Source organism: Lolium rigidum, chromosome 4, assembly GCF_022539505.1.
Source record: "Lolium rigidum isolate FL_2022 chromosome 4, APGP_CSIRO_Lrig_0.1, whole genome shotgun sequence".
NCBI classification, from domain to species: Eukaryota; Viridiplantae; Streptophyta; class Magnoliopsida; order Poales; family Poaceae; genus Lolium; species Lolium rigidum.
The window spans coordinates 244,510,583-244,523,409 of NC_061511.1; the positions used below are offsets into that span (position 1 = coordinate 244,510,583).

General features: G+C 45.1%; 1 protein-coding gene across 2 annotated transcripts; it reads left to right on the forward strand.

The window, feature by feature from the left end:
• Positions 1-474: 474 nt before the first annotated feature.
• On the forward strand, positions 475-8,170 carry LOC124650084 (cyclic nucleotide-gated ion channel 4-like). Of its 2 annotated transcripts, XM_047189646.1 has the most exons (6): positions 475-1,158; positions 6,181-6,396; positions 6,478-6,800; positions 6,913-7,345; positions 7,446-7,977; positions 8,008-8,170. In XM_047189646.1, exons 1-5 carry the CDS (start codon positions 529-531, stop codon positions 7,956-7,958), a joined length of 2,115 nt encoding a protein of 704 aa, XP_047045602.1. In that variant the 5' UTR covers positions 475-528; the 3' UTR covers positions 7,959-7,977; positions 8,008-8,170. The 2 variants fall into 2 exon arrangements, with proteins under 2 accessions (XP_047045602.1, XP_047045601.1); XM_047189645.1 differs by having other exon boundaries at positions 7,446-8,170.
• The last annotated feature ends 4,657 nt before the right edge of the window (positions 8,171-12,827 follow it).

Below are 12,827 nucleotides of genomic sequence, written 5' to 3' on the forward strand. Positions count from 1 at the left end.
CCGTTTTGACCCATACGGATGCGTGGATGCGGGATGGATCGCCGCGTTGGAGATGCCCTTAGCTCATAACTAGCAAATCCGCTATAAAAATCTCGTGACTCAGAATGTATGATTTTTATTTTTATACTCAATGCATTGATCATTAGTGGTTTCCACATAACTAAAATGCAAATGACTATCCCCCGTAAAAATAAATAAATGCTGAGACAATATGAGCCATACTGGGTTAGTGTGGTCATTTTCAATGCGTATACCGTCTCATACCATTTATAATACGTATACCTTGTCAGTGAAGCAGTGTACTGGTACTTGGGTCAGTGTGGTCGTTTTCAGTACGACGCCCTAGCACAGTGCTGTGATTGCACGCAAGGACCCGTGTCCTATATGTACGTACGAAATACTACTACTGATCAGTAGTAGCTAGCTAGGTGTAACAAGCTATCCATCCACCTCACGCGATCCCAGCCTCGATCGCTTCCGCAAGCTGATGCGCCCTGCCGCGCGATCCACGGCCACGCCAACGCCGCCATGTCGGGTGAGCTCTCCCTCTCCGCGCGCTCGTCGCCGTCCTTCGCCGCCTCGCCTTCTGTTGCCGACGCGCGGCGCGAAGGAGATCACCATGCAGAGTCAACGCCGCTACGGCGCGATGACGAGAGCAGCCGGGGCGCCAGCAGCGTCGGCGTGAAGCTCCGCCGCCGCTGGCAGCGGCGGCGGCAGCAGCTGGGGCTCGGGAAGTGGCGCGTCGGGGACACGTGGGCGCTGGACCCGGGGACGAGATGGGTCCGGGAGTGGAACCGCGTATACCTGCTGGCCTGCGCGGCGGGGCTAATGGTGGACCCGCTCTTCCTGTACGCGGTGTCGCTGAGCGGCCCGCTCATGTGCGTCTTCCTCGACGGCTGGCTCGCCGCCGCCGTCACCGCGCTCCGCTGCATGGTCGACGCCATGCACGCGTGGAACCTCGTCACGCAGCTCCGCGTCGCGCGCGGCGCCACCGCGGCAGCGGCGGCGGCGCGGAGGCGGCGTGGGATCGCGGACGAGGAGCAGGCCGCGGCGGATCAGGCGGACGCGGACGCGGACGCCGCGCGGAGCGTCCCGGCGTACGCGAGGTCCAGGAAAGGGATGGCGCTCGACTTCTTCGTCATCCTCCCCGTGATGCAGGTGCCATTTTCTGTTGTTCCCTGATCGAGTGATCGTGCTGTACCATGATTTTCATCTGGTTTTCTTGAGACTGGTCATAGTGGTAAGTATCATATAGTAGTATCATGCATATGATACTTGTGTATGATACTATCTCTATAGTGGTTACTATCATGAAGTAGTATCATATTCATGCTATATTTATTGCTTTTTAGAATCTCAATGCAAATTTGTGCACAAGATTTGTTTGGCATTAACTTTTCTCGTGACATGCGCTATGATACAGTATCAACCTATGTTACTCTAATCTTCTCTCTCCTCCTTATTAGCTGCCACATCAGCATTTTTGTGGGACCAATGTGCATGATACTAGCTATGATACTAGCACTATGGCTAGCCTGAAAGCTAGCTAGAAACAGGTTTCGGTCCTTGGTACTTTAATCGAAGAAACACGGTGCAATTAATGGTTTTAACGTTACACGTTCGTTATAGTCCTTGGTTTGGTTTTGCTATGATTACCATGCATGATCACATTTTTGTAGATGAAGCTACAGAAATTTTACCCAAGCTCTGGAGCTCATTTTCTTTGGAAAAGGCAGAAAATGAGTATACAAATGTTCAAAAAAGATAAAGTTTTTTTTGGCATGTTCAAATCATGTACCATCAAATTTTTCGAAAGACTTAATTCGTAGTCAGCATGAAGAAAAACAATAATGATAAGACAAAGAAGCATATTTAGATTGTGAAAACAAAAAAATCATAGCACACAAATTAATTCAATAAAGATTTTCATGAAGCAAGAAATCATCATAAATTCGCTCCATGTGTAAGGGTATTTGTAAGAATTTACAAAAAAAATTAATGGAGCAAGTGCACTCGAGTACAATTAGGCATTATCGAAAAATGACATGCTACCAATCTCTTTTTTTTTTTGAGAAACACGGTACAAATGGATCATATACACGCGCACACACTCACCCCTATGAACGCACACACGCACATCCTACCCCTAGCACCTCCGGAAGAATGAGCCGGCGGATTGGATCTTGAAATTAACGAAGTCATCACAAGCGTCTCACCGTCGATGGAAACTTCGCCTCCCACTGTATGAATATTCCGTCTTTATGAGACACATAGACATTAAAACCTGAGATTTAAACTCTGGTGCGTTGTGGGTATAACCACTCCTAATCACCCAACCTTATTCTTTTGTCCCGAACTCTTAGATGAACTTATATCTGGTTTTACCGAAAGCTAGCTAGGAAAATGGTTTTTCTTCTGATGATTGATCAATCAGAAGGTTAAGGATATACTACTACAAAGTAGTGGTTAGCTGATTTTACTTACTGTTTTGTTTTTCTGCAAGGATTGCCATCACTTCGCCGAGAGAAAATTACATGTGTTTCTTGTCCAAAAGCTTTTTATATTTAAGTGTGTTGACGTTGCCCATGGACTTGGTTGATTCTGTAACAAAAAAATCTTTTTGTTCCACAACTATTGCCATGGTAAATGTTATATTGGATATTAAAACTGTTAATCCACCAAGTGTAAAAGAACATCTAGATTTGGCCTATTGGTTCATCATAAGTAGTTACTGTGATGGCATAGCAATGGCTACACACACACTGTAGCTCAATTAGCACGAATATTGACAACTATTCTAATTAATTAGGAAATAGATGTGAAAATACATAAAATAAAACTGTCCTTGAAAACAATGGAAGCTCATATATTTTGAAAACCATATAAGTTGGGAGTTGCTATAGGATTTTCGTCATGCTTTTTCATTTTCTACTATCTCATAAAATCCGATCACTTTTTTGAACATAGCCATGATATTGTTTGCAATTACTATTTTCTTTTGTTTTTTCGCTTTTCTGGCAATCTCCATATAAGTTGGGAATTATGTTTATTTTCAGAAAAAAAATGGATTGTATGAGCTCCCAATTTTTTCTCAAACTATCAAGCTCTTAAAAAAACATTGCTTCCTTTTTTCACCCTTTTCCCCACTTTTCAGCCGGTTATTACTAGTATATTTTTCATTCCATGCTTACTTCTTAAAAAAATGTTGCCACATCACCATTAAATCCATTTCTAGTGATGTAGACGGCCATATTTGGACGATTTTAACATTTAATGGAGGGAATATTTTGGACAGAGAAGTTAACTGGCAAAAACCGCGTTCTTCAGGCCTTAAAACTTATTTTAATCTTTTGTAGGAGTATGCACGTGTGTGGTGATGTGCGTGCATGCTTTGTATTGTACTCGATGATTAAGAAACTTTAAAACTATACATCAATGTTTGAAAATTAAATGTGTTCACAAAAGGAGAGATAAAATGATTCACCCAAAAATGACACGACATCGTACTGTAGTATATACTCCGAACTAGGGGCATATTCGCTCCTAAGCAGGCGTTCACACGTCCGGTCCCCTGTCAGCTGATCTTATGTTTAGATTTTTCGCGATCGTATTTTTTGCCTTCTCATCAATTCATCATTCACCGGTCCTACACATGGGGTGTATCACGCTCTGTCAGCTGACCACGTTTATTAATCAGCAAAATTATTCACGAGCTCGCCTCCAAACATCCATTCTCGCTGCTACGTTCCATGTTATTAGTCGTGCGGGCCAATTTGGTACTCCCTTCGTTTTCAGATACAATTTAGCAGGCACGCACACAATTTATGATAAACATCTCCCTGCTCACTCGTCGAACCTTATCCGATGCACGGAAGCCCACGTGGCCTTAGTGAGCAGGAGTTACGGAGCCCTGTGGAACCTTTCCCTCAACGGTATCTGGGGCTACCGCTGTCTTTGAGGTAGCTACCCGCGGCTCAGCTCCAATACCTCGTGGACAATGTAGCAAATAAGCTGCTAGGATGGAAGGCGTCTCTACTCGACAAAGGGGGGGGGCGATTGGAGCTCGTCCGGTTGACACTGTCTGCGATGCCTATCTTCTCCATGATGTCCCTCGACATACCTATCAAGACCATCCTTGCAATTGAGATGATCATAAGGGGCTTCCTCTGGAAAGGCCAGAAATATGTGAAGGGGGGCCACTGTCTAGTGGTGTGGGACAAAGTTTGCACCCCTATCTAATGGGGTGGACTCAGTATTCCAAACTTGAGGATGGTGAATGTGGCGTTGAGGACCAGATGGCTATGCCTTCAGCGGGTCGATGAATCCAAGCCATGGAAGGAGCTAAATATTCAAGTTCCTCAGCTAGCGAGGCATCTTTTCGAAGGAGCAACTTTCTCAGTGCTAGGAGACAGAGCGTCCACTCTCTTCTGGTCGAATCACTAGCTTCCCGATGGACGGATCAACAACATTGCACCAAACTTGTTTGCCGCTGTGCCAAAACGCGTGGTCAAGCAACGTCGTGTCCGTGAGGGACAGGCAAGAGGTTGGCTTGAGGACCTATCCCCGGACCTAGGTTCGCCTGCACTTATGGAGTTGTTCGAAGTGGCGGACCGGCTAGTGCATGTCAACCTTGCCGAGGGCATGGAGGATAGTTTCAGGTGGAGGTGGGAAAGTAACAACTCCTACTCCACCAGATCCTGCTATGATGGGATGTTCGGGGCTAGAGAGGACATGGCCGGTGCGCTGCAGATTTGGAAGTCGCGCGCTCCACCGAACTGCAGAGTGTTCATGTGGCTAGCAGCGCGGAATAGGTGCTGGAACGCCGACAGGCTCAGTCGGCATGGGCTCCCACACCCGGCGTCCTGCCCTTTATGCGATCAAGGGGGCGAGACTCTGGACCACCTTTCTGATGGGTTCTGTCCTGGAGCGTGAGGTTTGGGTTGCTTTTCTACGCCCGTGGGGCAAGCTCCACTCGATGCCACAACCGGACACCACTCTCGCCAGTTGGCTGCCAGAGAAGAAGGGGGGTCCGAGAGGCGATCGGGACCTATGGACAGCGACGGTGCTTATATGCTGGAGTCTCTGACGCCATCGAAATGTCGTGGTCTTTGAAGGTGTGGTTTTTTCCAAGGACATGGTGATACAGAAGATCTCTGAGGATGCACAGCTTTGCCGAGCGGCTAGAGTGTTTAGAGGCATCATTGCGCCGGTAGAAAAGTGGAGATGTCGCGAGTAGTTGTTTTAGCCGTGCGTCTACCCCCTCGGGTTAGTGTGGTGTTTCACCCGTGGCGTCTGTGCCAGAGATGTGTTGTACTTTTGTCTCTTGGCCTCTTCTTCTATGAAACCGATACGTCTGTCCATGACGTATCCTTGAAAAAAATAAGTTTTATCAACAAAATATGAATTACTCTCTACATATCAGTTTATTACTCTTGCACATGCACCTATGTTGTCAATTTGACCTATATAATATATATTATCAAACATAAAATTATATCATTAGAAAATATAACATCTGAAATTTCTAGTGATATATATTTTTTTTGTAATATATACCTCATATTTTGTTTGTCAAATTAATAACCTAGGGTTACATGTAAGACTAATAAACATATATGGAGGTATGTCCACAAAATATATACCGATTCATATTAAAAATGGTGTCTAATGCTATAGTTTTCGTGACATATAATTCATACTTTACTAGCCAAAATAATTGTCGAGGTATTTTCGTAAACTAGGTGCGTACTTTTTAAACTGATCCGGAGGGAGTAGAACTTAGAAATATAATTATTTTCCTTTATGAACTTTTTTTTAGGGAATTTTCCTTTATGAACTAGTGAATGCACTAATAGTCTTACATACATGAGAGGAGAGAGAAAAATGACCGAAAAAGGATAATAAATAAGATATGCCTTGCAATTTATTTTTATAATACCACCCATGCGGATTAATTACGTGTCTATGTCCAGTCCATTAGCTGATCGTTGACATTTACGTGCCTGAAAACCGAACATAAATAGAGCATTTTGCTTCTCAAAAAAGAGACGCTAGCTGCATATATTGTTAACATTGCTATTTGTCGTGTCAGTCGGGGATTGTGTCCTGTCACGTGCTAGATACGATTTGGTCGCTGCATGCAGCGATTGACGATCGATATGCATGTATACGTTCGTTCAGGTGGTTGTTTGGGTGGCCATGCCGGCGATGATCCGTGCCGGGTCGACAACGGCGGTGATGACGGTGCTGCTGGTGACGTTCCTGCTGGAGTACCTGCCGAAGATCTACCACTCCGTCTCCTTCCTGCGGCGGACGCAGAACCAGTCCGGCCACATCTTCGGCACCATCTGGTGGGGCATCGTGCTCAACCTCATGGCCTACTTCGTCGCAGCCCACGTAAGCAACGATCACTTCACATCCCTCACTTATCACAACATGTGTCGATCAGATGATCAATTTGCTACATTGTGTTTTTAGGCGGTGGGCGCATGCTGGTACCTGTTGGGCGTGCAGAGAGCCACCAAGTGCCTCAAGGAGCAGTGTGTCCTATCCGGGCCGCCGGGGTGCGCGTCCGGCCCGGTGGCGTGCGCTGCCCCGCTTTACTACGGCGCGGCGTCGTCTGTCGCTGTCGGCGGCGACAGGCTCGCCTGGGCCAACGACACCATTGCCAGGGGCGTGTGCCTCCGCAGCGGCGACAAGTACCAGTACGGCGCTTACAAGTGGACGGTGATGCTGGTGGCCAATCCTAGCCGCCTGGAGAAGATGCTGCTCCCCATCTTCTGGGGCCTGATGACGCTGAGGTAAGGAGGGTTCTTGGCAAGTGATAGTGGGAAACTGAGATTAGTTTGTGCTGATTGCTACACATTGTCATGAATTGTTTGGTTTAATGACGTGATGAATTTGTGTGTGCAGCACATTCGGGAACTTGGAGAGCACGACAGAGTGGGTGGAGATCGTGTTCAACATCCTAACCATCACGGGCGGGCTGATCCTGGTGACCATGCTCATCGGCAACATCAAGGTGTTCCTGAACGCGACCACGTCCAAGAAGCAGGCGATGCAGACGCGGCTGCGGAGCCTGGAGTGGTGGATGAAGCGCAAGAACCTGCCGATGGGGTTCCGGCAGCGCGTGCGTCAGTTCGAGCGGCAGCGGTGGGCGGCCACCCGCGGCGTGGACGAGTCCCAGATCGTGCGCGACCTGCCCGAGGCGCTCCGGCGCGACATCAAGTACCACCTCTGCCTCGACCTCGTCCGGCAGGTGCCCCTCTTCGTGCACATGGACGACCTTGTTCTCGAGAACATGTGCGATCGGGTCAAAGCCCTCATCTACCCCAAGGGAGAGACAGTAAGTACTCGCATGAATTCAGACAGCAGCTGCAACTGCAAGCAGAGTGAGCTCGATCAGTGACTGACTGATGGTGTTGGTTGATTTTCTGAATGATCAGATCGTGAGGGAAGGGGATCCCGTGCAGAGGATGTTGTTCATCGTGCGAGGTCACCTGCAGTGCAGCCAGGAGCTGCGGAACGGGGCGACGAGCCGCTGCACGCTGGGGCCGGGCAACTTCACTGGTGACGAGCTGCTGTCGTGGTGCCTGCGCCGGCCTTTCACGGAGCGGCTGCCGGCGTCGTCGTCGACGCTGGTGACGATGGAGAGCACGGAGGTGTTCGGGCTGGAGGCGGCGGATGTGAAGTACGTGACGCAGCACTTCCGGTACACATTCACCAACGACAAGGTGCGGCGGAGCGCCCGGTACTACTCGCCCGGGTGGCGCACCTGGGCGGCCGTCGCCGTGCAGCTGGCGTGGCGCAGGTACAGGCACCGCAAGACGCTCACGTCGCTGTCCTTCATCCGTCCGCGCCGGCCGCTGTCACGGTGCTCGTCGCTGGGCGAGGAGAAGCTCCGGCTGTATACCGCTATTCTCAGCTCGCCCAAGCCCAACCAGGACGAAGACTTCTAGGCGGCGTGAACTGCATATGATGATCTGCCCTGCTTGCTTTGTTGCTTAGAGAGCAAGTGAGTTGCAGAGTTACAGTTACAAATGCACAAAACGGTGGATGTCGTGTCTGCTCGATGGACGAGAATCTGCGATTGCTGAATATGTAGCTGCTCTAATGTAAATATGATAGTACTATCGTTGTTATGATGCCATTTATTTGACTCTAGAACATCCGACAAGTTTGAACAGAAATTAAAACCTCTACCAGCTACCAAAATGAAACAACCACGATCCTCATCTCTCTTCCATTTTCAGACTACTACTACAAAACTTAAGCTGGGCCAACTAGTTTTTTGCTTAACTACTGTTGTGAGTAATCGGGAGAGAATCGAGCGAGAGAGACAATCATTGGAATGAAAATCACTTGTATTGATTGATGAAGATTTTACATATATATAGGGGGAGAACAGACGTGATTAGGTCGGTTCCTGGGAGGCGACGCTGGCGACGCTCCAGGGAAATAACCGCCTAATGACGGTTCCCTAAATGAGTGGCTACAAATGTTGCAGTTACAAGCAGGGATTAACCCATTTAATTAAGACTAATTAAATTCTAACACTCCCCCTAATCTATGCTTGTCCTTGTGAATCTTCATCATCTTGAAATAGTCTCCTCCAAAAACCCAGTGGGAAAAATGTGAGGAGTCCTCCAAAAACCCTATGGGAAAAATGAGGAATAGTATATGATATGTTGTTAAAACTCCTTCAAACCCAGTGGGAAAATAAGGAGAAAATGGTACAACATATTATGGTTATTGCCTCTGTTAACTCAATATGAAGTATATCCATAGAATATAGAGGTCAATAAATATGTCGTGAATACTTTCCTAAAAACCCCGGTGGGGAAAAGGGATAGTATGACATATGATCTTATGTTGATATTACCTCATTAAAAACCTTTATGAGAACATGTAAAGTAAACTCACTAAGGGAAAAAGAGTATAATATGATGCTTTGAACAGGAGTAGTTCAGGAAGATACTCCCCCTGAATCTTGCAAATCTCGGAGTCGTCGCATACCAATTCCATGAATATATTTCTGAAATGTTATAGTTGGTAGAGACTTCGTGGAAAGATCTGCGAGGATATCGCGTGATTCTAATTGCAAGATGTTCATTCCCCGACTCTTAAGGAGTTCATGGGCATAAAACATTTAGCGCAATATGCTTAATGATATTGCTCTTTATGTAACCTGTTTTGCATCTATGCAACATAAGCAACATTATCTGTGTAGACAATGATAGATGATTCGAGAGAACCAACACCACATGACTAATGTATGCGGTTTGTCATTCCGTCAAGCCACGCGTGTTAACATGAAGCATTGAATCTTAGAATGATCGTGGTAGTATAGTCACCAGAGTCTATTTGAAGACATCAATGGAGTGACAGATCTACCATGTATGTACACATTGTAGGATCATGTAAGTAGCCAATACCAGTATTTAAATTGGAGTTCAGATTTCTCCAAAATTGATACGATATGTCAAGATATTTGGTGCCTTGGAGATATCGAAAGATATTCTTGATCCCCTAACCAATTTTGTTGGTAGGTCCAATGGCATTGAGATATGGAACATTATGTGCCAACATCTCTTCTCTATCTTCCCATGGATCTTTCTCTACGTCTAGAGATCGAACAATCCCTAGGAGATGGACATGACTTGTTTATATCAAGTTTCTCCAATTTTCTGGATATAGGTGATACGTCTCCAACGTATCGATAATTTCTTATGTTCCATGCTACTTTATTGATGATACCTACATGTTTTATGCACATTATATGTCATATTTATGCATTTTCTGGAACTAACCTATTAACAAGATGCCGAAGAGCCGATTGCTTGTTTTCTCGCTGTTTTTGGTTTCAGAAATCCTAGTAAAGAAATATTCTCGGAATTGGACGAAACTTTCGCCCGGGGTCCTATTTTTGCACGAAGCTTCCGGAAGACCGAAGAGATAACGAAGTGGGGCCACGAGGCAGCCGGGAGCTAGGGCGGCGCGGCCCGGCCCCGGCCGCGCCGACCTACCCCCTGGGCCCCTCGTGTGGCCCCCGCGTTGACCCTCCGCCTACTTAAAGCCTCCGTCGCGAAACCCCCGGTACCGAGAGCCACGATACGGAAAACCTTACCGAGACGCCGCCGCCGCGAATCCCATCTCGGGGGATTCGGGAGATCGCCTCCGGCACCCTGCCGGGAGAGGGGATTCATCTCCCGGAGGACTCTACACCGCCATGGTCGCCTCCGGAGTGATGAGTGAGTAGTTCACCCCTGGACCATGGGTCCATAGCAGTAGCTAGATGGTCGTCTTCTCCTTGTTGTGCTTCATTGTTGGATCTTGTGAGCTGCCTAACATGATCAAGATCATCTATCTGTAATACTATATGTTGTGTTTGTCGGGATCCGATGGATAGAGAGTACTATGATTATGGTGATTATCAATCTATTGTTTATGTGTTGTTTATGATCTTGCATGCTCTCTGTTATTAGTAGAGGCTCTGGCCAAGTTTTTACTCTTAACTCCAAGAGGGAGTATTTATGCTCGATAGTGGGTTCATGCCTCCATTAAATCTGGGACAGTGACAAAAAGTTCTAAGGTTGTGGATGTGCTGTTGCCACTAGGGATAAAACATTGATTCTATGTCTAAGGATGTAGTTGTTGATTACATTACGCACCATACTTAATGCAATTGTCTGTTGCTTAGCAACTTAATACTGAATGGGGTTCGGATGATAACCTGAAGGTGGACTTTTTAGGCATAGATGCAGTTGGATGGCGGTCTATGTACTTTGTCGTAATGCCCGGATTAAATCTCACTATATTTATCATATCATGTATATGCATTGTTATGCCTTTCTCTATTTGTAAATTGCCCGACTGTAATTTGTTCACCCAACATGCTTTTATCTTATGGGAGAGACACCTCTAGTGAACTGTGGACCCCGGTCCTATTCTTTACATAGCATACAATCTACTGCAATTGTGTTTTACTGTTTTCTTTGCAAACATCTTCCACTCGATACGCTTAATCCTTTGTTACAGCAAGCCGGTGAGATTGACAACCTCACTCGTTTCGTTGGGACAAAGTACTTGGGTTGTGTTGTGCAGGTTCCACGTTGGCGCCGGAATCCCTGTTGTTGCGCCGCATCACATTTCGCCACCATCAACCTTCAACGTGCTTCTTGGCTCCTACTGGTTCGATTAAACCTTGGTTTCTTTCTGAGGGAAAACTTGCTACTGTGCGCATCATACCTTCCTCTTGGGGTTCCCAACGAACGTGTGAGTTACACGCCATCAAGCTCTTTTTCTGGCGCCGTTGCCGGGGAGATCAAGACACGCTGCAAGGGGAGTCTCCACTTCTCAATCTCTTTACTTTGTTTTTGTCTTGCTTTATTTTATTTACTACTTTGTTTGCTGCACCTAAACAAAACACAAAAAAATTAGTTGCTAGTTTTACTTTATTTACTGTCTTGTTTGCTCTATATCAAAAACACACAAAAAAATTAGTTACTTGCATTTAATTTATTTTGTTATCATGTCTAGTTCTGTACTTGTTTTTATTTTCACTAGTTAGGCTTAATGGAAAACAACAAAAAATTTAGAGATCTTTATAGTATTTATCTTGAGTTAGGACATGATGTGTTTGAAGAGAAAATTAAAAAACCCATGGAACTTTGTTTGCAAAATAGTTGTAGCAATGTTATTAGCATGAACTCTTTGAACACCATTATTGCTAAAGCTATGGAAGAATTTAAGCTTGGGGAAGCTGGTTGTGATATTTTTAGTCCCCCAAGCATGGAGGAGAAAATTTACTTTGATGATACTTTACCTCCTATATATGATGCTTGCAATGATGAATATGATATTTTCAGTCCACCTACTATTGAGGAGAAAATTAATTATCATTACAATATGCCTCCTATGTATGATGATTATGGTGATGAGAATAATAATGATAGCTATTTTATTGAATTTGCTCCCACTACAACTAATAAAATTAATTATGCTTATGTGGAGAGTAATAATTGTATGCATGTGGCTCATGACAAGAATGTTTTATGTGATAGTTATATTGTTGAGTTTGTTCATGATGCTACTGAAAATTATTATGAGAGAGGGAAACATGGTTATATGCATCCTAATAATATTGAAATTGCACTTGTGTTGCTTTTCTATGCTTGTCACTTTGTTCTTCATGAATTTATTTGTGTACAAGATTCCTTTTCATAGGAAGTGGGTTAGGTTAAAATGTGTTTTAAATTTGCTTCTTGATGCTCTCTTTTGCTTCAACTCTTATTTATTGCGAGAGTATCATTAAAATTACTGAGCCCATCTTAATGGCTATAAAGAAAGAACTTCTTGGGAGATAACCCATGTTTTATTTTATTTACTGTATTGTTGAGTCTTGGAAGTTGTTTACTACTGTAGCAACCTCTCCTTATCATGTTTTTGTGCCAAGTAAAGTTTCTATGTCAAAGTTGATGTTATATTTGGGATCGCTGCGCAGAAACAGCATTGCTGTCTGTCACGAATCTGGGCACAGTTCTCTGTAGAAAATTCGAAAAAATCTGCCAATTTACGAGCGTGATCCTCAGATATGTACGCAACTTTCATTAGTTTTGAGTTTTTCCATTTGAGCAAGTCTGGTGCCAGCTTTAAATTCGTCTTTACGGACTGTTCTGTTTTTGACAGATTCTGCCTTTTATTTCGCATTGCCTCTTTTGCTATGTCGGATTTATTTCTTTGATCCACTAATGTCCAGTAGCTTTATGCAATGTCCAGAAGTGAAAATAATGATTGTGTCACCTCTGAATGAGTGAATTATTAATTGT

What these genes read in the sequence shown, in the direction of transcription:
- LOC124650084 (XM_047189645.1), top strand. Translation starts at nt 529, where the DNA reads ATGTCGGGTGAGCTCTCCCTCTCCGCGCGCTCGTCGCCGTCCTTCGCC. An exon ending in TCATCCTCCCCGTGATGCAG is followed by an intron (nt 1,159 to 6,180) that starts GTGCCATTTTCT and finishes ACGTTCGTTCAG; the next exon opens with GTGGTTGTTTGGGTGGCCAT. An exon ending in TGGGGCCTGATGACGCTGAG is followed by an intron (nt 6,801 to 6,912) that starts GTAAGGAGGGTT and finishes TTGTGTGTGCAG; the next exon opens with CACATTCGGGAACTTGGAGA.